The following is a 22,030-nucleotide window of genomic DNA, read 5'->3' on the forward strand; positions in this document are numbered from 1 at the left end:
GGAGGAAAGGGTAGAACTGAATGAAATGTGTTATAATGGGTTCTACTGACACTACTGAAATGTTGGCCAAATCTATCCATTAGAAACAGGACACTGCAAATTTCTCACAACTACCTTGCTACCCTACTAGAAAAATACTCATAATTTACCTTATTCCCCAAATAGCTGCCCTTTCAATGAATATTATGCTTCAGGCCAGGTTGCTCCCTAGTCACTTAGTCTATCTTAGTCACAGCCTTTAAAAAATGATGCAAAATATCTCAACACTCAATCTTCCCAAATGATTCCATTTTCTTAGGTAAGAATAATTTAAATTAGACTTCTTCATACCTGTAGATTGTCTTTTCCTTCCTCTTCTCTTGGATTCACTATCTTGGAGAGAAAGTTTTGGAGTAACATTGAGAGATCTTGACTTCTCACTTGACTTTGTGGCAATGACTCTGAAGTTAGGGAAGTTGGGACTATTTTCTGGTGTATTATTAGCACTCTTCCTGCCTCTGCGTCTTCTACGAGGACTAAGTAGTTCCACAAATACATCTGCTTGCAGTGGGCCATAACTCTGGCGAGTAGAACGACCGGCAATTCTTAAAGATTTAGTTTCTGTTGGAGGGGCAGACTTTATCTTTCTAAGGCTTCTACCAGTGGTTTTAGAGGAAACAGTTGTTTTGGGTGTACTCTGCTGACTCCTTGAAGTATATCTTCCAGGATCTTGTCGTTGGCCACGACTTGAGAAAGAAGAGCTAAGTCTCCCTCTTGTTTTAATTGGCAATCTAACTTGCGGTCTTCCTCGTTTTGGTGGGCTGTAAATATTGTTAGAAAACATAATTACTGTACAGAGAAACGATGCCCATAGATAATTTCTATTCCCCTTGTTCTACTCTTCAGCCAGTGAGTTCTACATACATTTCTTTGGTGTCCTTATGCTACAGGAGACCATCACTCTTCATAACCACCGATGCTGAGGTAACCTACAGGCTTGGTCAAAGTAGGCCCTAAACCTGTGGTTCCTGAATACCATGCTAAGAATCTCTTTGCCATCTTCTGATTCTTACTGTAAAATATAAAACTAGGTTCAATCTTTTATCTTACTTTTATTCTTAGTAAATTCTACCCCCAACGTGGGGCTAGAACTCACGACCCTGAGCTCAAGAGTTACACTCTCCACTGACTCAGCCAGCCAGGCACCCCTAGGTTCGATCTTTTAATTGCCTTTAAGTTGTAGACAAGGATGAAACAAGCCCTTTAAGCCTCTTTTTATCCATCTCCCCACATACCTGGACTTCCAGTTTACCTAAAGGATTTCCAAGAATTTTCCAAATTCTTTATTTTTTTTTTTTTAAGATTTTATTTATTTATTTGACAGAGAGAGACACAGTGAGAGAGGGAACACAAGCAGGGGGAATGGGAGAGGGAGAAGCAGGCTCCCCGCTGAGCAGGGAGCCCGATGCAGGGCTCGATCCCAAGACCTTGGGATCACGACCTGAGCCGAAGGCAGATACTTAATGACTGAGCCACCCAGGCGCCCCAAATTCTTTATCATCTTTATGTTTAACATAAATACTGCCCTTATAATCTACAAGGAAGACGGCTCCTGCTAGTTGGAGTGAGTAAAAAAATAACAACTTGCTTACAGCGGATGCGGTAGCTCTCTCTACTTATCCTCTGCAGACTGGCCTTTTTGTACCTTGTCAGTTCAAAGTTGCCCTTGCTTTACATCCACTTTTCTGATTCCACATGAATGGGGTTCAAATGTTAAAAAGGTGGGGAGGTCTTAGGGACAAATAAGGGGAGAATACTCCAGCGCTGCCACGCATGGGAGTAGCCACATTCATTAGGCCTGGCGACACAGCTTGCTAAGCTGCCAAATACCTGGCTATATGGTAGGACAGGAGTTGCTTCTGGATGCTAATGTGGAAGGAGTATAACAATACCATGTGCCTACTGGCATCTCTCTCTCTCTCTCTCTCTGCAGGTGCCAAGATCACCAATATTTGAGTATAACTCCTCAAGAAAGCAAGAGGGGCACTGGGAAGCTGCATTCAATCATCTTTATCTCATGAATATCCTCTGGAACGCTTATTTGCTGCTTTAGGCATAAAATTAAGTAAAATCAAACTTGACGGGGGTCTGAATTGGTATTCCTGTCCAAATGTGAACTCATATTTGATTTTATGATCTGGCTAAACTCACAAAGGTACTACACTCCCTCAGGAATAACTTCAAATGCTCAGAATACTAAAGCAAGGATAACTTTAGGCCACTATATTACACACCAGTTTTTAAAAAGTTATGGGGCATTGGGGAGGGTATGTGCTATGGTGAGCGCTATGAATTGTGTAGGACTGTTGAATCACAGACCTGTACCTCTGAAACAAATAGGTTATATGTTAAAAAAAAAGTAGTAGGTAGGGAAAAATGAAGGGGGAAAATTGTAGGGGAGACGAACCATGAAAGACTATGGACTCTGAGAAACAAACTGAGGGTTCTAGAGGGGAGGGGCTGGGAGGATGGGTTAGCCTGGTGATGAGTATTAAAGAGGGCACGTTCTGCATGGAGCACTGGGTGTTATACACAAACAATGAATCATGGAACACTACATCAAAAACTAATGATGTAATGTATGGTGATTAACATAACATAATAAAATAAAATTAAGAAAAAAAAAGTTATAGGCCCCAATCATTCCATTTGTATTTGAGTAGTCAAGAGACTGTCTAGTTATGACTCACAAACTCATTTTATTGTATGTTAGGACTTACCTGACTTCCTCCTCTTCTTGAGAGTCATCTTCATCTTGTTCTATCTCATACTCCTCCTCCTCACTTTGACCCTCTTCATCATCATCATCAACTTCATCATCCTCACCTTCCATACTGTCTTCCATCTCTTCATCACTTTCCAAGGATGGTCTCTGTCTAGAGGAGAGTCTCCTAGAACGTTGCTTTGGCCGACACTCTGGACAAAACCAATCTCCTTCAGGCACAGTCTTGACAAATCACAGAAATGATCATTAGTCATCTGTCACTCAAAACCTCAACCACTCAATTCTAATCTAAGAAGTATAAGAGGGAAAAACTACCTTGAGCTTTGGTCGAACACAGTAGGTATGATGACCCCGATCACAGCCATCACAAAGTACCATGTTTTCAGCATCACCCTTCTTTCGGCATATCTTGCAACGAGCATTCAGTATAGATTTAGACCATATCACGCTACGATCCAAGGTGGACAGATGAAGAAAGACTTGGGATAGACTAGCAGAAGCAAGGAGAGACTCTCTCCAACGGTCCAGGACTGTTTTGTAAGAACGCCCACTGTCACTGGCATCTTAAACAAAAAGGTAAAGTGATTTAAGTTTCTAGGCAAACCTTAGATATCTCCTATTTTCTTGGTATTTTAAACAGGTTAGATTTTAAAATTCTTCTAAAACTCAATAAAAAGATTGTGTTGATATTAAAAACAAAACCTCATGTTCAAGAAAATATTTGCTGAGCCACACCTTGTTTGTGACATAAGGAATTACTTAAATCCATAAATCAAAAGCTTTGGGATTCCAATAGTTAAAAAGAGAAAAATAACTTAGGCAATATGTTCTCAAGCTAGTCTTTGTTATCAATTCTTGACCTGACTTAGAGAACTAGCTAAATATGATTACAAGTCAGTTATTATCCATTTGAATCAAGAATATTGCTTCCTCTTTTCAGATAAAAGGACTACTCTCTAAGTTAAACATCAATCATGTATGAGGTTTCTTTGGGGCTGATGAAAATTTTCTGAAATTAGATTATGGTGAATGGCTATACAACCATGAATATATTAAAACCCACTGAATTATACACTTTTTAAAAGGATGGATTTTATATATGTGAGTATCTCAACACAGCTATTACTGAAAATATCAATTATGTAGAAATGCCAACTCTATTGTCTTCTATCTCTAAGAAAATATTTTTTAAATGAGGTAAATAAAAAAATGCTAATACCCCACACTTCCCAAAAGAACGTTCAGCACCAATATTTACATAAGAACATTTAAAACTTTCTTTCATTAATAACATCATTCTTTTGTCTTCTGGACTAAAAAGCTTATTAAGAGTCATTTGATTAGATGGCATTAACTAGCCAGTCTATCATTTTACATTGGCATGTGATTTCTCTCTTCAATTAATCTTCAATTATTGCTACCACTTTAGTTTTCCCGACATTATGCTTAATTATGAAGGGACTACCAGACTACCACATAATGTCAAAATTCTACAAGGTATATAAGACTCCATATATAGTTTGTTTCTATTATGACATATTTCCTACTATTATCCTCAAAAAAAGTCCTCTTGGGCAGTAGCATAATGGTTAAGGAATGTAGGCTCTGGAGTCAGTCTGCCTTGAGGTAAGTACTAGCTCCCTTAGGTGAGTGAGCTGGGTCAAGTTACTTAACTCCTCTGTGCCTCAGGTTCCCCAACAGTTATATGTAGATAGCATCTACCTCTGAGGGCTGTTGGGAAGATTAAGTAAAGACAAGTAAAATGCCTGTCGTGGAGTAAATACTGTTACTGTTACCATTATTCCTGCCTTATACTGTCGCTCCTATGTGCAACAATTTAGAAGATACGAAACAAGTCTATTCTAGGTCCCTACATTTAAGAAATTTTTTATATAGCTGGGAGAGTGAAGATATACACAGAAATTGAAGTCATAAATGAGCAGACCTGCCAAACGCTAGTAAGTCTGAGCTCCTGTTTGTTGGGCAGGATGAGAGAGACAGGATATGAAATCCAGGGCTCACCCAATGTGTTGAATCCTTTCTGAAAAGCTAGAACTCCAAAAGGCTATACCCTCAAGCATCAGGGTGGAAAAGGGTACCATGAAGAAAGAAAGTAGCCAGGAAATCTGCTTTTCTGGACCTTGAAGTTGGGTGGAAAGGGAAAATAAATCTACCCTGAGAACATGTAACTACAAGCAATGCGTTAAATAGTTTAAAACCTGAAAACACCTAAGATTTTTTTTTAAAGATTTTTATTTATTTATTTATTTCAGAGACAGAATGAGAGAGAGACAGCATGAGAGGGGGGAGGGTCAGAGGGAGAAGCAGACTCTCTGCTGAGCAGGGAGCCTGACTCGGGGCTCGATCCCAGGACCCTGAGATCATGACCTGAGCTGAAGGCGGATGCTTAACCGACTGAGCCACCCAGGTGCCCCAATACCTAAGATTTTTAAAGTTGTCCAGATTGGTAGTGACCTCAGGTGAGTGACAGAAACAAGTACAAATCATTGCAAATTCTCTCTAAAGAAATTTCCATAGATCCAGTTGTGAGGAATGAAAGTTAATAGTCAAAACCCACAATGCACATGTGGAAACAAAACATTACAGGCAAGAGCCAGCAGAATCTGACCCATAAAGACCTGAGAGATTAGAGTTAGATGCAGAATATAAAATAACTATTTTAATATGTTTTAAGAAATAAATGTTTGAAAATGTAAGTAACCAAGCAGTTTGAAAAAGCATAAGAACCTCCAAAAATAATTGAGAGTAATAACTCAATGAGAGAAGGAAAAAATGAATGGGTCAAATGGTTCTTCAGGTAAAGCTAAAGAGAAATATTAGCAAAGTAGGAAATAAATGCAATAATAGAGTCCATTTCATTTATTTCCACTCTCTCATTTTGTGTTTTCTATTTACCATGGTTTTTTGATATAAAGCTTCATGAAAAGTTCTGGCTTGAGCAGGACCTCTAAGGAAGGAGGCAACAAAAATTGCTAGTTCAAAGATCTTGAAGAAATCTTTCTGGATAAATCAGAGGACATTCTTATTAGTAAAGGCAAGAAATAAGGCTGCATACAGGCCAATGTGGAAGAGTGGAAGGAAAAAACAAATTGCGCAGACAGAGCCTTTGGAACCTTGAAAGTCAGTGTGAATGATTTTTCTTAAAAGATTTTATTTATTTGAGAGAGAGAGAGTGAGAGAGAGCATGAGCGGGGAGAGGGTCAGAGGGAGAAGCAGACTCCCTGCTGAGCAGGGAGCCCGATGCAGGACTCGATCCTGGGACTCTGGGATCATGACCTGAGCCAAAGGCAGTCGCTCAATCAACTGAGCCACCCAGGCACCCAGTTTGAATGATTTTTAACTCAAAGGTTGGTGAAACATTATGGGTTTTGACCAAATCAACGGTAGCTCAAGGTCCAATTTTTATCCCACCTACTTTTTTTTTAAGATTTTATTTTTTATTTGCTAGAGAGAGAGAGAGAGAGCGTGCACGCACGCTCAAGAGAGTGAACAAGAGCACAAGCAGGGGGAGTGGCAGGCAGAGGGAGAAGCAGGCTCCCTGCTGAGCAAGGAGCCTGATGCGGGACTCCATCCTGGGACCCTGGGATCATGACCTGAGCCGAAGGCAGAGGCTTAACCGACTGAGCCACCCAGGCGTCCCTATCCCACCTACTTTTAAATGGATGTTCACATTTTCACATTTTTTTTAAAGATTTTATTTATTTATTTGACAGAGAGAGAAACAGCGAGAGAGGGAACACAAGCAAGGGGAGAGGGAGAAGCAGGCTTCCTGCAGAGCAGGGAGCCCGATGGAGGGCTCAATCCCAGGACCCTGGGATCATGACCTGAGCCGAAGGCAGACGCTTAACGACTGAGCCACCCAGGCGCCCCTCACATTTTTTATAGTACCTAAATAAGGATAAAAAACAGTGTATACTACTGATTCCATTTTTCTGTTAATTGTCTTGCTTCTTCTCCAGATTATAAAACTCTCAAAGGGCAGAAATGTCTTTTCTCTTTTATCTTCCATCATGCTAGCATAAATAAATTCCTCAAGAAATTAGAATTAGGATTTTACTAATATGAATTAATGGTAGTCATATGATCAAATGTTACACTGGGAGATTTCATATTGTTAACTGCCACTACATAGTAATGCATGTGACCACACTACGTAGGTTTTTCCTGGAGATAAAACAATACAGAAACTCCCACCCTATAACTCTCCCTATGCTAGTAAAAAAAAGAAAAAAAGAAAGTGGTAAATAAATACTATATGCAAAATAAGTAAACATACCTTCATCACTGTTCCTCTTTTTCACTAATAACTTAAGTATACTAAGATTCACAATGTCAACTTTTTATATACCAATTTTTAAAAGTTTCATTAGCTGAGGTGTGCAATGTAGAAGAAAAATGCTAGGAAGATGATATTGTTTTATAAGCTTGTCCCCAACCTCATTCCTTTCCAAAAAAATTAAGTTCAAGATTTTCTGTCAAAAGCTAAATATTCAAACCAGTACTCAGCAACACAGAAAGTAAAACCATAATTCTTCAAAAAGACAATATTCTTTAAAAAGTTAAAAATTTACCATCTCTCACACTAGATTGATCCTCCTCTCTCTTTTTCTTGTCCTTTTTTTTTCTATCTCCCCTTTGATCTTTATTAATTTCTGTGTTACCTAATTTCAAATTGATAAAGTTAGTTTAAGGATTTTTTTCATAGCTTAAGGGTTTAATCATGAGCATGACTTTATAAATGATGAAATTACCAACCTAAACAAACAATTCTCACATATACCTAAAATTATTCAAATATATCTTCCTCAAGTTAAAAAAAGCCTAGTTTTATTAATGTGATTAATTGCTAGAATAAAAGGGACATCCTAAGGAAGGTGGAATATAAGTAGAATTTTTATTTCTTACTTGCTTCCTCAAGAAACTGAAGTAATCTCTGAAGCTAAACTGGGAAAATTCCTACAGGTAATTGCTTTGTTAATTTGCTATGCTGAAAAATAATCAAAAGAATGGAGAATTTTAATATATATTCTATCTCAAACATTCATAAAACGGAATCCCATTTCTCTCCCAGATTAAGGATGTTCTTGATTACGTTCTTCTAACTATTTAGATTACCTTAAAACCGCAGAGGCACCTCTATTTCTTGTTGTCCCATTCAAAACAGATCCTCCAAAGGCTTAAACATAATATAAAAAGCTACAGACATCAATTATTCTATTAACTTTTTATGGGGCAACAATGGTAGATGATAATATCCATATTATAAATGATCAACATCTAAACTTTGATCAACATTTACCACCAAAGTAAATTGAACTTTTCTTATTTCACTTTTAAGACCTCAAATTGAAATTGTTCCTTTTATATCCCTTCGGATGAAACGAATGTTCCAACACTGCTGTATACAACCCAGCATAAAGAACACTATAGCTCTCAGCTCTCATATAACCTACTAGATGTAAGCTGTAACATCTCCCAGTGTTAACTTTTCCCTTTTGTTTCAATATTTAATAAGATGTACTGATGAAAATATGGACATACTAAACAATCTGATTTTTTTCCCTTGAATTTGTAAATAACTTTAACTGATGGCAGTTTCAGAAGTGGAAAAATCAGCAGAATTGCATTTTCTCTCTTTTGGAACCACAGAATTAATGAGTAGTAGTGAAATATTCATAAAGGCTACATAATTTACAAATAACTTTTAATTGAAATTTTAATTTTAGTAATTGTAGATTCACACGTGGTTGTAATAATAGAGAGGGATCCCTTGTATATGTAATTCGATTTAGAAAAGAAAATTTTTTTAAAAAGATTTTATGTATTTATCTGGGAGAGAGAGCGAGCGACAGGGATAGAGAGAGCACGAGTGGGGAGCAGAGGGAGAAGCAGGGAGCCTAACCCGGGGCTCGACCCCAGGACCCAGGGATCATGACCTGAGCCCAAGGCAGACAGACGCTTAACCGACTGAGCCACCCAGGCGCCCCAAGGCACAGAAAATATTAAGAAATATTGAAGACTGTGAAATAAGAGTGATATAGGAAATACAAACTAATATTTTTGTGAGCTATGACCATACATATTTATTTCTACAACTACTACTTTCTAATCTGAAAAGTGAGTCACTGAGCTCATGGTAGAATTATCAATTTATAAAAATATGAATAGGCTTATTAGAACAATGAGATACTGGCCATAAACTCTTCAATTTCAAAACAGACATTTTACAAATATATTCACATTCTGATAGCACCAGATATTTATGAAAACTTTGTTCTTACTACTCAAACAAGTGACATTCAAATAATTTAAAAAGGATTTTAGTCTATTCAAGTTGCTCTCAATAGGAGACCAAAAAGATAGGGTTTTATTTATTTTTTTATTTATTAAAGATTTTATTTCTTCATTTGACAGAGAGAGACACAGCAAGAGAGGGAACACAAGCAGGGGGAGTGAGAGGGAGAAGCAGGCTTCCTGCGGAGCAGGGAGCCCGATACGGGGTTCGTCGTGACCTGAGCCAAAGGCAGACGCTTAACGACTGAGCCACCCAGGCACCCCTATTTATTTATTTTTAAAGATTTTTTTTTTTTTATTTGAGAGGGAGAGAGAGCATGAGCAGGGGGAGGGGCAGAGGAAGAGGGAGAAGCAGACTCCCTGCCGAGTGGGGAGCCCAATGCAGGCTTGATCCCGGGACTCTGGGATCACGACCTGAACCGAAGGCAGACACTTAATGACTGAGCCACCCAGGTGCCCCAAGATATGGTTTTAAAAACTGTTTCTTCTGGCACCCTACTACTGAGATACAAACTAACTTGAATATGATAAATTATAAATTAATGTATCAGAGCACAGGGAAGTAGAGGCAGTTATGATATGAAAATTGATTTGGAACCTGAAACATATTTTCCTAAAGACAGTGATTATGTCCCTAGATTAGTCCCTAAAAACGTATTAACTTCATAAATTGCTAAAACACGATCCAGACAGTATTACTTCTATCATCCTACCATAAATTATAGAGCATTTCCTCATTTATGTACCCTTTAACACGTGGTATTTCTGACTTAGTGCTTCTTATACAGTGCTCAGGTTAGTGATCCAATTATTATTATTGTGAGCAGGGAGCCTGAAGTGGGGCTCAATCCCACGACCCTGAGATCATGACCTGAGCTGAAATAAAGTCAGCCGCTCAACCAATTGAGCCACCCAGGCGCCCCAGTGACACACATTATTAAACCATACTTCTAATGGTGGACATTTAAGTAGCTTCTTTGGGGTTCTGTTTTAGGTAACAAATATTTATATACAATTTTTGATTATGTAGGATCTGGCTAGTCACATGATTTGGTAATCTTTCTTTCGATGAAACACAAAAGAAAAGATTGACAGAAATAGTAAAAAAGACAGTCATTAAAGATGAGTATTTAGAGTAAAAAGTACTTAAGTACTATTTTAAAAAAATCTCACCTGAAAGAACCCATGTTTTGAAATGAAAATACAATCTCAAGTTTTTCAGATTTGCCAATTTCACTGTGTCAGCCCATATATTTCTACTAAAGGGCAATTTCAGAATCATTTAAAATATAACTAATATTTGGAAGTAAAAACCGGTACTTACCAAGTGGAGCTTTGAGAAAACGCCGCTCAATGCCCTGCTCTATCTGAAAAAGCGCCATTGCCAGATAATGAACCACATTGCTCACTGACTGGGGGGTACTTGCATTAGTTGAGACAGTACTTGGAGTTTCTGTTTTTATGCCCAAAAGTCTACAATGAAAACATGCAAGAGTTTATGGTACTTAAAAACTCGAGTCCATTCCTCCAAATGCTTACTTACACCTGTGTAAGAAACAGTTCCCTCAATCTCACAGGGGATCACATAAGCCGGTATGAAAGGGAGATAAATACATGAATCAGGAGCTAAACTAAATACCAAGTCATTTAAGGAGGTCAGAAGGGCAAATAGTTGGAGGGAAGGTGGATGAGACAAGGCTTAGGGGAAAGGTTTTAGGTAGATGACCCAGTGATGGGCCTTAATGATAAGTATCCCAGGCAGCTTACCTCGCTCTCTTTTTCTCTTGCTTCAACTTTTACTGGCTGGGACACTGATAGCTACCTCCTAAGTAGTTTCTTAGCCTCCAGTCTTATTCCCTTTGCAATAAATCTCCATATTGCAGGTAAAATGATCATTTAAACATACAAACCTATTCGCTCAAAGCCTTCAGTAGTACGTGTTCCCTCCCAGCATCCTATCTCCTTTCCTTCTAGATGAACTCCTTAAGGGAAGTTACCCCAAAATAACTCTGAAAGTCAAAGTATCTATCTATAGATATACAGATGTAGGTTCTGATTAATAATTCAAATAATATTTAAGCCTACCACAATTTACTAAGTTTTCCTACAGAAAAGAAAAATGGGTAGTATAAAGTTACTTTAAAACCTTAAGTTCAAAGACTTTTTTTTTTTTAACTTGAGAAATTATTATCCTAACTAGCTGTCTTTTGGCTGCACTAGCACAAAGTAGAGTAAAAGAGGGCTTGAGGTTGAGGAAAATGATCATTTCAGTGGTTACAAGTATTAAAAGTCCTCATGATAAGATTTTAAAACAGTTTTTTAAAGAAAAAGAAACATTTACTAAAAAAAACCATACAGTTGAAGTGGCAAGGAAAAGTGACAGTTACTTTAGAAAAATCCTTTTTGTACCTGTCTCTTACTATGACCTTTGCTTGCTCATCAATTTCCATCTCTTCTACATCTTCATTCACAGTCTTAATGATCCCATTTTCCTTGTGTTCCTCACTTAACAGCTCATACCGTCCACTCTCTAATGCTGATCTCCAGATGTGTCGATCTGTAACCTGTAATAAACATATGTTGTTCCTAAGAAGTATGAGATTCGACATACATATGAAAAATTCATGAATATTCTAGAACAGATTGTGAATCAAAAAGGGATCTAAAAATAAGGTTACTAAGTGGCCAAAATGAAATTCATATCATTCATAGATGGAAGCTTTAGTACCTGTCTATATAGGGAAATCATAAGCAATTCTAAGACTGGTCACCTGATAGTAGCAAAAAAGTGACAGATGATAGCAAAGGAATGAACAGAACACACATATCAAGCATGAATTACTTACAGATTTTAAAAAGGTAACAAAGAAACCAATAAACAAACCAGACTCAGCAGAGCAGGCAGGAGCTAGTCAAGGAAGAAGAAAATATCCTTACACATTTTAACATCTCAGATGAAAATACCATAAAACAGATATTTAAAAATTACTAAAAATTCGTATTAAAAAGGCCAATTATGTTCATTAAATTCTGTTTAAGAAAGCAGATAGCCATATAGTATATTTAAGAAAGATCTCTATCCATATATAAATATTTTGATACAGGGGAACAAACTTAGTTTTCATAAAAAATATATCACTCCCATGTATTTACTCAAAACACACATGCCTTGCCTATACCAAATAAATTAACAAATATGACCAAAACTTTGGTGATTAGGTAAACTAAAAATGGGAAGAGGTACAAACCTTAATTGCTCCTAATGTTCCTTGGTAGATTCTGTCTTCAATATCCAAAAGAAAATCTCTCAGCCTCAATTCAAGCTGTCTTTCTGCAGACATCTGAGCTGAATCACATGCAGTGGAAGATCTTCCCCGACTATATGTAGGTTTGCTATCAGTTTGAGGTTTGTCTGAAATAGTTATCAATACCTTTATTATGATTTTCTTACTAAAAAATATAATTTCCCCAATGTGATGGTATGATCGTGAGATAACTAATACAAAAACACTTAGTAAATCCTCAAATGCAAAAAACAAGGGGGTGGAAATGTTTGCACATCAGATATCTATAAGGACCTTGTGTCTAGAATATTTGAAGAACTCTTACAACTCAATAAAAAGACATTCCAATAAGAACAGTCAATGGATGGATATGAATAGACTTTTCTTTAAGACATATAAATGGCCAGTAAGACCATGAAAAGTTGCTCAACACTACTAGTCATTAGGGAAATTCACATCAAAACCACAATAAAGTGCCACTTCATACCTCTACAATGGCTAGGACCTAAAAGTCAGACAATAAGTGTTGCCAAGGATGTGGAAAAATTTTAACCCTCATACACTATTGGCAGGAATACAGAATGGTGCAGCTGCTTTGGAAAACAGTATGGCAGTTCCTCAAATGATTACACAGAATTATCACATGACCCAATAATTTCACTCTTATGTATACACCCAAGAGAAATGAAAACTTATGTTGAGACAAAAAACCTGTACGCAAATGTTTACAGCAGCATTATTTATAACTGCCAAAATATGGAAACAACAGAAACACCCATCAACTAACATATGGTTAAATAAAATGTGTTATATATCTATATAATGGAACATTATTTGGTTATAAAAAGGTATGAAGTACTGACATGTGCTACAACTTGGATGCACCTTGAAAACATTATGCTAAGTGAAAGCCAGTCACAAAAGACCATATAGTATATGATCACATTCATATAGAATGTTCAGACAAAGAAATTTACAGAGACAGAAAACAAATTTGGGTTTTTTTTTGAGGTGACAAAAATGTTCTAAAAATGACAGTGTGATGGCTGCACATCTATGAATATAATGAAAACCACTTAATTGTACACTTCAAATAAGTGAATTGTATGGTGTATGAACTAAATCTCAATAAAGCTGTTAAAGAATTGTGATCTACAGTTTTTAATTCTGAAGAGAACTAAAGTAGTCATGACAATATGCCGCTAAATTTAAGAGTTCTTTACCTAGAGAATCTTTAGTAATAATGAAAACTTATACCCCCAAATGCCTTACTGCTTTCTCTTAACCTGTTATCAATGAACTAGCCATCATATAGGAGATGCTGCTACCTGATCTGCCCTTGCAGCCGATCTCCAAAGAAGTGATCACTAAGGGAACCGGTCCCTGGACCCTAACCCTTAGTGACTGAACTCTCACTATCATGTCGAATGTCTAAAACTAACGTTAACCTTAGTGCCTTGGGTATTGAGTCTACTGATCGGGGAATGAGAGCCGGAAGAGTATGGATCTTCGCACACTGCCATTCCTCATAATCCAAATGGAACCCAGTGAAATCCTAGAGAGAACCTTGTTTCTCTAACTGGTAAACATTCTCTAACTTGCAAACTGAGAACACCGTCCAAATGAAAGAGAAGGTGTTTTAAATATAGCTCTAAAAGTTTGACAAATGTTTAAACCTGAACCAGAGATTATGAGGAGAGCAAAAGAAACAGTTTTCAATGAAAATTTACCTGAAAAATGAAATTTCTCTTCAGAAAAATGGGCTAGCTGTGCACATATTCTGCTCTTCTCTTGCAACAAAGTTTCTTTTAAGGCACTTTCTCTGTGTCCTCTAGAATTAAGAGCTTCGATCAGCTGGTCTAGCTGTTCACAAGAACTGTAAAAGCACCACCGATTTGGCTTATGCACTGGTTTTGGCAGCTGCAGGGAATCATCACATGGACCTTGGTCAATGTTGGAGGTAGATTCAGACGTCAAAGACTCTCCAGTTTTAGTGGATACCTGAGGATCTTGAGACTGTACACTATTCTGAAATGATGAAGGTCTAGGCAACAGCATGTCTTCAGTGAGACCGGAATAATCCTCTTCAATAAATAACCCAGGAATAGAAGGGAAAATCCAGTATCGCCTATACATGCGGTCTCGGCCCAAGGGAAAGATATTGGTACATGCTATGGCACTTTGGATTTTTTCCAAGAGCTCTTTCTCTTTCCGTTGATGTTCCTGTTTTAAAGCTTCTTCCTCATCAGCAGTAAGAGGCTCTCTTGTTACACAGTTGACCTCTTCTTGTCTTGTAAATTCTTTAAATCCATTTTGTCCCCTTTTCCCTATAGTTTAAACATTTGATCATCACCATCATATTTTAAATTTTCATCAGAAAAATATCTAAAAATATCCCAAGTTACTACGTCTTATGGACCAAACTGAAAGCCCCCAAAATTTATAGGTTTAAATCCTAAACCCCAGTGTGACATACTTGGAGACAGGGCCCTTAAGGAGGTAATTAAGGTTAAATGAGTTCAAAGAGTGGGACCCTAATGCAGGACCAGTGTCCCTTTAAGAAGAGAAAGAGACTAGGTGCTCACTCTCTTCACCTGTGGGCACAGAGGAAAGGTTGTGTGAGGACACAGCGAGAAGGTGCTACAGCAAGCTGAGGCCTCACCAGAAATCAACCCTGCTGGTACCTTGATCTTGGACTTCCAGCCTCCAGAACTGCGAGAAAATATATTTTTGTTGTTTAAGCCCCCCAGTCTGTGGTATTTTTTTATGGCAGCCTGAATAGACTAATACACTACGCGGGTAAGAAACCAGTACACTTAAATACGAGGGACACACAAAAAACTGCGATCTCCATACTGAAGAGTGAGGCAGAGTCTGTCCTTCTGCAACATATGTTCAGTCCGGAGGCAGGAGTCAGCAAACTAACTTTTATAAAGGGCTAGCTAGTAAATATTTTTAGGCTTTGTGGGCCATATGGTTTCTGTCACAGCTGCTCAACTGTGCCATTGTAGCATGAAAGCAGCCACGGACAATATGTAAATGAACAAGCATGGCTGGGTTCAATTAAAACTATGGTCAGTGAAATCTGAATTTCATATAATTTTCATATTACAAAATATCATTCTTTTCCCCCCAACTATTTAAAAATGTAAAAATGTAAAAACCAGTTTAACTGGATTATATAAAAACAGGCAGGGCAGATTTGGCCAATGGGTTGTAGTTTACTAACCACTGATTTAAGGTAACAGAACCCCTAATGCTTAGTTGGGTACCTAGCAATTCAAAAGAAGGACATTTCCCAGCAGGAAATGTTTCCCCAGGAGGTATGGCTACATGAGAAACTTCTGATCAAAGAGATGGGAGTAGAAGCATTATATGTAACCTCTGGGTTGTACCTCTTTCTATTTTCCTTCTTTCAACTAGCCAGAATGGAGCCATGGGGATAAATCATTTTGGAACATGAGGGTGGCAGCAAAACCCTAAGGATGGCAGTACAAACAAGACAGAGAGGGCCTGGATTCCTGGTGCCCTGCCTGGCCTTTTATGATGTGTTGAAGAATTAAACTTGTCCCGTTTCAAACACTTGTCAGATTGCTTAGATGGCTGAGGAGTTATTTCTTCTTTCTATTTCTTCTGCTTCAAAGGGTCTATAGAAGATTAGAATTATCTGCTGCTTTCAAATTTGGGAAAACTCACCTATAAAGTTGTCTAGAAGTGAAGTTTTCTTTGTAGGAAGTTTTTTTTTTTTTTTTGTTTAAATTCAGAGAGAGAGAGTGGATGGGGGGAGCAGAGCAGGGAAGGGGCAGAGGGAGAGGGAGAGAGAGAATCTTAAGCAGTCTCCACATCCAGCGCAGAGACCAACACAGGGCTCGATCTCACCACCCTGAGATCATGACCTGAGCCAAAACCAAGAGTTGGACACTTAGCGGACTGAGCCACCCAGGTGCCCTTGTAGAAAGATTTTTAACACTGATTCAAGATCTAATGGTTTAGGACCGTTCACATTTTAAATTTTCTAATAAATCCATTTTTATAATATGCATTTTTCTAGGATTTTATTTTTGCCTCCACTTTCAAAGTAATTGCCATAAAACTGTATATGCTATCCCCTTATCTTTAAATTTCTACTTTATCTGTAGTTATGTTGCTTTCCTTTTGAGCCTTAACCTTATTGTGACTCCCCTTCCCCTGCCCCCAAATCAATTTCAAGAAAGGTTTGTCTAGTTTGTATCTTTTTCAAAGAATAAAGTTTTGGCCTTGTCCTATTACTTTCTATTAATTTCCACTTGTATCTATTGTTTCCCTTTATCTGGAGGGATTATTCTGTTTTCTACCTCTAACTTCTTAAATGAATGACTAGCTCAATTTGCCTTTCTTCTTTCCTAATATGTATTAAAACTAGAAATTTTCCTCTAAGTTGAGGGACTGTATCCAACAAGTGTTAATGTATAGTATGATTAGTTTTTTTGTCAGTATAGTTTTAAATATTTTCTAGTTTCCATTTATGGTTTCTACTTTGACCTATTACTTAGAAGTGTGTCTTAAAACTCTAATCAAATGAGGCCTTTTGGTTTGGATTTCTAAATCAATTGCATTATAATCAGAAAATGTAGTCTCCAAAATACAGAAATACAGAAAACACAGATTTTCTGTCTACTTATAATAACTATTTAGCAAATAATATAGAAAAAAAAGATACCATCGAAATTATAGGCACAGAATAAAGTTGAAAATCTCCTTCAATAGTTGTCAAATGAAGATGTTTAAAGATCTTCAGAAGTAATTTGCATCAACAACTTTCAAAAAATATATTCCCTTTGATCCAGCAACTCATTATTCTAAGGTAGTTGATTTCCATTCTCAGCCATATGGTACCAATTATAAGCATTACTGACCTTTGTATTTCTAGCATCTAAAAGGCATTTAATTCATGTCGAGTATGCTGTAGAGTAAAAATTTCTATTTGGCCTAATATAAAATAGTAAATACAAAAACTCAACAAAACGCGCCAACCAAAAGTTGAAGTTATGAGAAACTGACCTATAAAAACAATATGAATATTATTGCTCCTCCCTCAAGTATAACTGACATGAGAATAAAGACTGAATGTAACTTCTAACAGCATTTTTTAACAAAATGGTTACCATTTAAAAAACTTATTGCAGCTACAAGTTAGGTATTTAAAAAACAAACACACCGGGTGCCTGGGTGGCTCAGTTGGTTGGGCGACTGCCTTCGGCTCAGGTCATGATCCTCGAGTCCCAGGATCGAGTCCCACATTGGGCTCCCTGCTCGGCGGGGAGTCTGCTTCTCCCTCTGACCTCCCCCCATGCTCTCTCTCTCTCTCACTCTCTCTCTCTCACAAAAATAAAATCTTAAAAAAAAAAACCACACCTTGGAATCACAAATGAAGTAACCTAATACATATTTCAAGATAGCTGAATTATAAAGTGCCTTATTAATTAAAAACAAGTAGTCATGCCCTTAAGAAATTTCTGTATTACCCCTTCTGCCTCTTTTATGTGATCCTGGGTCATCTTCATCTTCAGTGACTGTATCTTGATCAAGTTCCTTTTGCTCTATTTCTTTGCTCTCAGTGCTAGTATCAAAATCTTCTCTTTCTTCCTCCCTTAAGGAAAAAAACAAAGATTATTTTCATTAATGAATATATAATTCCATTCATGAGGTATTTATTGCCTGCCTATGAAGTGCTAGCCATTAAGTTTAGGAAGTAGTGGACAAGATGACAAGAGAGTTTATATTGTCACAGAGAAAACAGGTAATAACACAATTATAAAATTAAAGTATGTAATAACTATTAAAAAATGAGAAGTTCAAGTTGCTATGAAAGCATTTCAAGAAGAACCAAATCTAGTCTCAAGGATCAAGAAAACCTTGCTTGAAGGAGTGACATTTAAACTGTGAGACTAGGGAGACTGGGGAGGGGTAAGGTGGCAGGTGAGAAGAAATCTCCTTTCTAGCAGAGGGGGTAACATGTGCAAAGGCTCTGAGCTGAAGAGAAAAGGAAGGAGCTTATCATTTTGAGAAAAATATAAAACAAAAAGAAGTAATCCAAGATACGAATGAGAAAAAGGCAGGGTAAAGATCATACTGGGCTTTGTAGGGCATTATTCAAAAAGCAATGGGAAAAAAATGTTAAGAGTTTAGAAAAGGGAAATGATAGGATTAGAAAGCACTTTGGTTGCTATGTGGAAAATGATCTGGGTGAGAAAGTAGATGAGGGGAGACAAGAGGCCACTATAATAGTCCAGGTAGCTGGCTGGGAGGTGATGGTTGGCTCAGAGTAGAAAGTAAACAAATAGTTGAGGAGAGTAGGTGAATTTCGGATATAGTAAGTAGGCTGAATGAACACAAGATGGATGTTTTATCTAATTCATTATACTGTCCAAATTAACCTTGAAATAAGTTCCACCATTTATGTTCTTTATCCAAACAGAGGTTTGCAAACTCAAATGTGTTTAGGAGCCAGAGAGATAATTTAAATGAGTGAGGCTAGATGAGGATAAAAAAAAATATGAAATGGGAGAATCTATAATGTGCTTACTTTTCTTTTTTTCAAAATTAAGAGATCACAAGGAAAAAATCTGTAACTATAGGAGGTAATGAATACCAACTAAACTTACTGTAATTATTTCATAACATATGCATATATCAAATCATTATGTTGTACACCCTAAACAATTAATACAGTGTTAGAAGTCAATTATATTTCAATAGAACTGGAAAAGGTTTATAAAATGTGAAAAGAAAATTGAGCTATAACTCACATATCCTAAAATCACCATTTTAAAGTGTACAAATTCAGTGGTTTTTAGTATATTCACAAGGTTGTGCAGTCATTACCCCTATCTAATTCCAGAACAGTTTCATCATCCCAAAAGAAAAACCCCATAGCCATTAATAAGTCCCTTTCCATTTCCTTTTCCCCACTGCCCTGGTAACCACTTATCTACTTTTTGCTGTGGATTTGCCCATTCAGGACTTTTTATATAAATGGAATCATACAATACGTGGTCTTTTGTGACTGGCTTTTTTTACTCAGCATAATGTTTTCAAAGTTTATCCACATTGTAGCATGTTTCAGAATTCTATTTCTTTTTATTGCTGAACAACATTGTGTTGTATGGATATACCACCAAAAAATACATCGTTTTGTTTCTCCATTCATCAACTGATGGACATTTGGGTTATCTTTTTTTTTTTTTGGCTATTAAGAATAATGATGCTATGAACTTTTGTATATACATTTTTGGGTGAACATATGCTCTTAATTCTCTTCAGTATATACCTAGGAGGGGAACTGCTGGGTCACACGGTAACAAAGGGTTTAATTGTCTAAGAGACTGCCAAACTTATCCAAAGCAGCTGCACCATTTTACATCTCCACTTGCATGAGAGTTCCAGTTTCTCCAGATTCTCACCAATACTTCTTATTGTCCCTTAACCGGATTACAGCCATCCTAGCGAATGTGAATATCTCATTGTGATTTTGATGTGCATTTTCCTAATGACTAATGATGTTGAGTGTCTTTTCATGTGCTTCTTGTATATCTATTTTCTTTGGAGAAATGCCTATTAAAATCCTTTGCCCATTTTTTAATTGGGTTGTTCTTTTATTGTTGAGTTATATGAGTTCTTTATATATTCTGCATATTAAACTATTATTAGATACTAGACTTGCAAATATTTTTTCCCATTCACTGGGTTGTCTTTTTACTTTCTTGACAGTGTTCTTCAAAGCACAAAAGTTTTTCATTTTGAAGAATTCCAATTATCTATTTTTTTCTTTGATTGCTTATGCTTTAGGTATATTAACTTTACCAAGCTATCCAAATTCCATTTCTTAAAATATTGTTGAAGGCCATATAAAATAACAGCTGTTACAAGTTTGTGACCTATGGCCTTAAGACTAATAGGTATTTTTGTATGCAAGTATAACTAAAAGTCAATTACGAATTTCAAAATACTGAGATTTTTAGAACCTTCCTTTGCAGATTTCATAAAAAAATTATTTCTGCAAAATTTGAATATGGTTTGCCATCTACAGTATGCAAAAATTCCCACTTGTCTTCATAGCCAATTTTTATCCCAAATATTTTCAAATGCAACAGAGTACTTAAGTCACTGAATTACTTAAGGTGCTTCCATCTTCTCCCAATGCCATCTATTAAAACCTCCAATTTCATCCCTATTCCTCAAACTCAGAGGAGCTTTGTGAAACACAGTGTACAACTCTGATGGTGGTGGTGGTGGTGGTGGAGGGGGGAGATACCACTATTAATGCTAGAAATGTATTACTGGTTAAAAATAGCCTATTGAAAGGTTTTCTGGGCAATTATCATTTACAACATTAATTCCATGAGAAAATGAATTCTAGAGTCCCTGAAAGTATTTTTTAACATAACACATATATACTTGAGAACTGTATATATATAAATTTCATAGGCCCACTGGTATAATTATTATGTACCTATAAATAAAAAAAAACTAGAAAACTAGTTTTTAAAACTTTTGAAAAGCATTTTAGAGTTTAAGGTTCTAATTTTTATTCTTTACGTAAAGCCCAATGAGCACTGTAATTCAAACCATACCCAACAGATGTATCTGCAGCTGAATTTCTCTGCTCCTCTTCCTTCAGTTTCTCTTGTTTCTCTTTCATTTTTTGTTCTTGTTCCTTCAGTTTTTCTTCCTTCCTTTTACGAATTCTGAAAGTTAACATAAAATATTATAGTCTACCTGATGGAAGATACTTTAAACTTTTGGCATATTGCTTTAATCATAAAATTATGGAAAGTGCTCTAAATGTTACCACAAGTTATAATGTAGTAATTTATTCATAACCTTAGTTAAGCCATCAAACATCAGTGTGAGCCAATATCACATTACAGCCCAATGTGAAATATCGTGGTTTTTTTTTTTTTTAAGATTTTATTTATTTATTTGAGAGAGAGAGAATGAGAGATAGAGAGCACGAGAGAGAAGAGGGTCAGAGGGAGAAGCAGACTCCCTACTGAACAGGGAGCCTGATGTGGGACTCGATCCTGGGACTCTAGGATCATGACCTGAGCCGAAGACAGTCGCTTAACGAACTGAGCCACCCAGGCGCCCCGTGAAATATCGTTTTAAGATTTTTTTTTTTTTTTTTTGAGAGAGAGAGAATGAGAGATAGAGAGCATGAGAGGGAAGAGGGTCAGAGGGAGAAGCAGACTCCCCGCTGAGCAGGGAGCCCGATGTGGGGCTCGATCCCCAGACTCCAGGATCATGACCTGAGCCGAAGGCAGTCGCTTAACCAACTGAGCCACCCAGGCGCCCCGAAATATCGTTTTAGATGCAAAGAAATAAACAGCCTTCATTAGTACAACTGCCTATAATTATCTCTTACCTAGCAGCTGCTTCTTCCCTCTCTTTCCGATGTTGTTCTGCTTTTAACTCCCGGAACTCCTGCTTTGCCTGTCGTAATATATCAACGTAATCTTCAATGAAATCCCTAGTAGAAACTAGGGTCAGGAGTTTCCCACAGAGAGCATGAAGTATCTTCATTTTTTCTCCTGTCAAAAATTGGTAAATAACTTCTGTATCATCAATGACAAAAAGGAGTTGTTTGAAAAATCTTAGTTTGTGGCTCAACGTGAAAATGCTTACTAAA

The 22,030-nt window shown here is 37.0% G+C and overlaps 1 protein-coding gene across 3 annotated transcripts in view; it reads right to left on the reverse strand.

Moving 5' to 3' along the window:
- BAZ1A (bromodomain adjacent to zinc finger domain 1A) overlaps positions 1 to 22,030 on the reverse strand; it is a 95,603-nt gene that overhangs the window by 5,188 nt on the left and 68,385 nt on the right. For 2 of the 3 annotated variants that reach the window (XM_025870181.2, XM_025870178.2), the window contains 10 exons: positions 21,767 to 21,932; positions 20,976 to 21,089; positions 17,868 to 17,992; positions 14,094 to 14,690; positions 12,328 to 12,491; positions 11,489 to 11,643; positions 10,404 to 10,552; positions 3,080 to 3,327; positions 2,760 to 2,986; positions 331 to 800 (listed from right to left, as the gene is read on the reverse strand). In XM_025870181.2, coding sequence (XP_025725966.1) covers positions 331 to 800; positions 2,760 to 2,986; positions 3,080 to 3,327; positions 10,404 to 10,552; positions 11,489 to 11,643; positions 12,328 to 12,491; positions 14,094 to 14,690; positions 17,868 to 17,992; positions 20,976 to 21,089; positions 21,767 to 21,932 — 2,415 coding nt within the window. Of the gene's footprint in view, positions 1 to 330; positions 801 to 2,759; positions 2,987 to 3,079; positions 3,328 to 7,356; positions 7,447 to 10,403; positions 10,553 to 11,488; positions 11,644 to 12,327; positions 12,492 to 14,093; positions 14,691 to 17,867; positions 17,993 to 20,975; positions 21,090 to 21,766; positions 21,933 to 22,030 lie in introns of all 3 variants that reach the window. The other variant, XM_073895071.1, reaches the window with a different exon arrangement.

Source organism: Callorhinus ursinus, unplaced genomic scaffold (genome assembly GCF_003265705.2).
Source record: "Callorhinus ursinus isolate GAN/ISIS: 27379988/994484 unplaced genomic scaffold, GSC_fseal_2.0 scaffold8, whole genome shotgun sequence".
Lineage (NCBI taxonomy): Eukaryota > Metazoa > Chordata > Mammalia > Carnivora > Otariidae > Callorhinus > Callorhinus ursinus.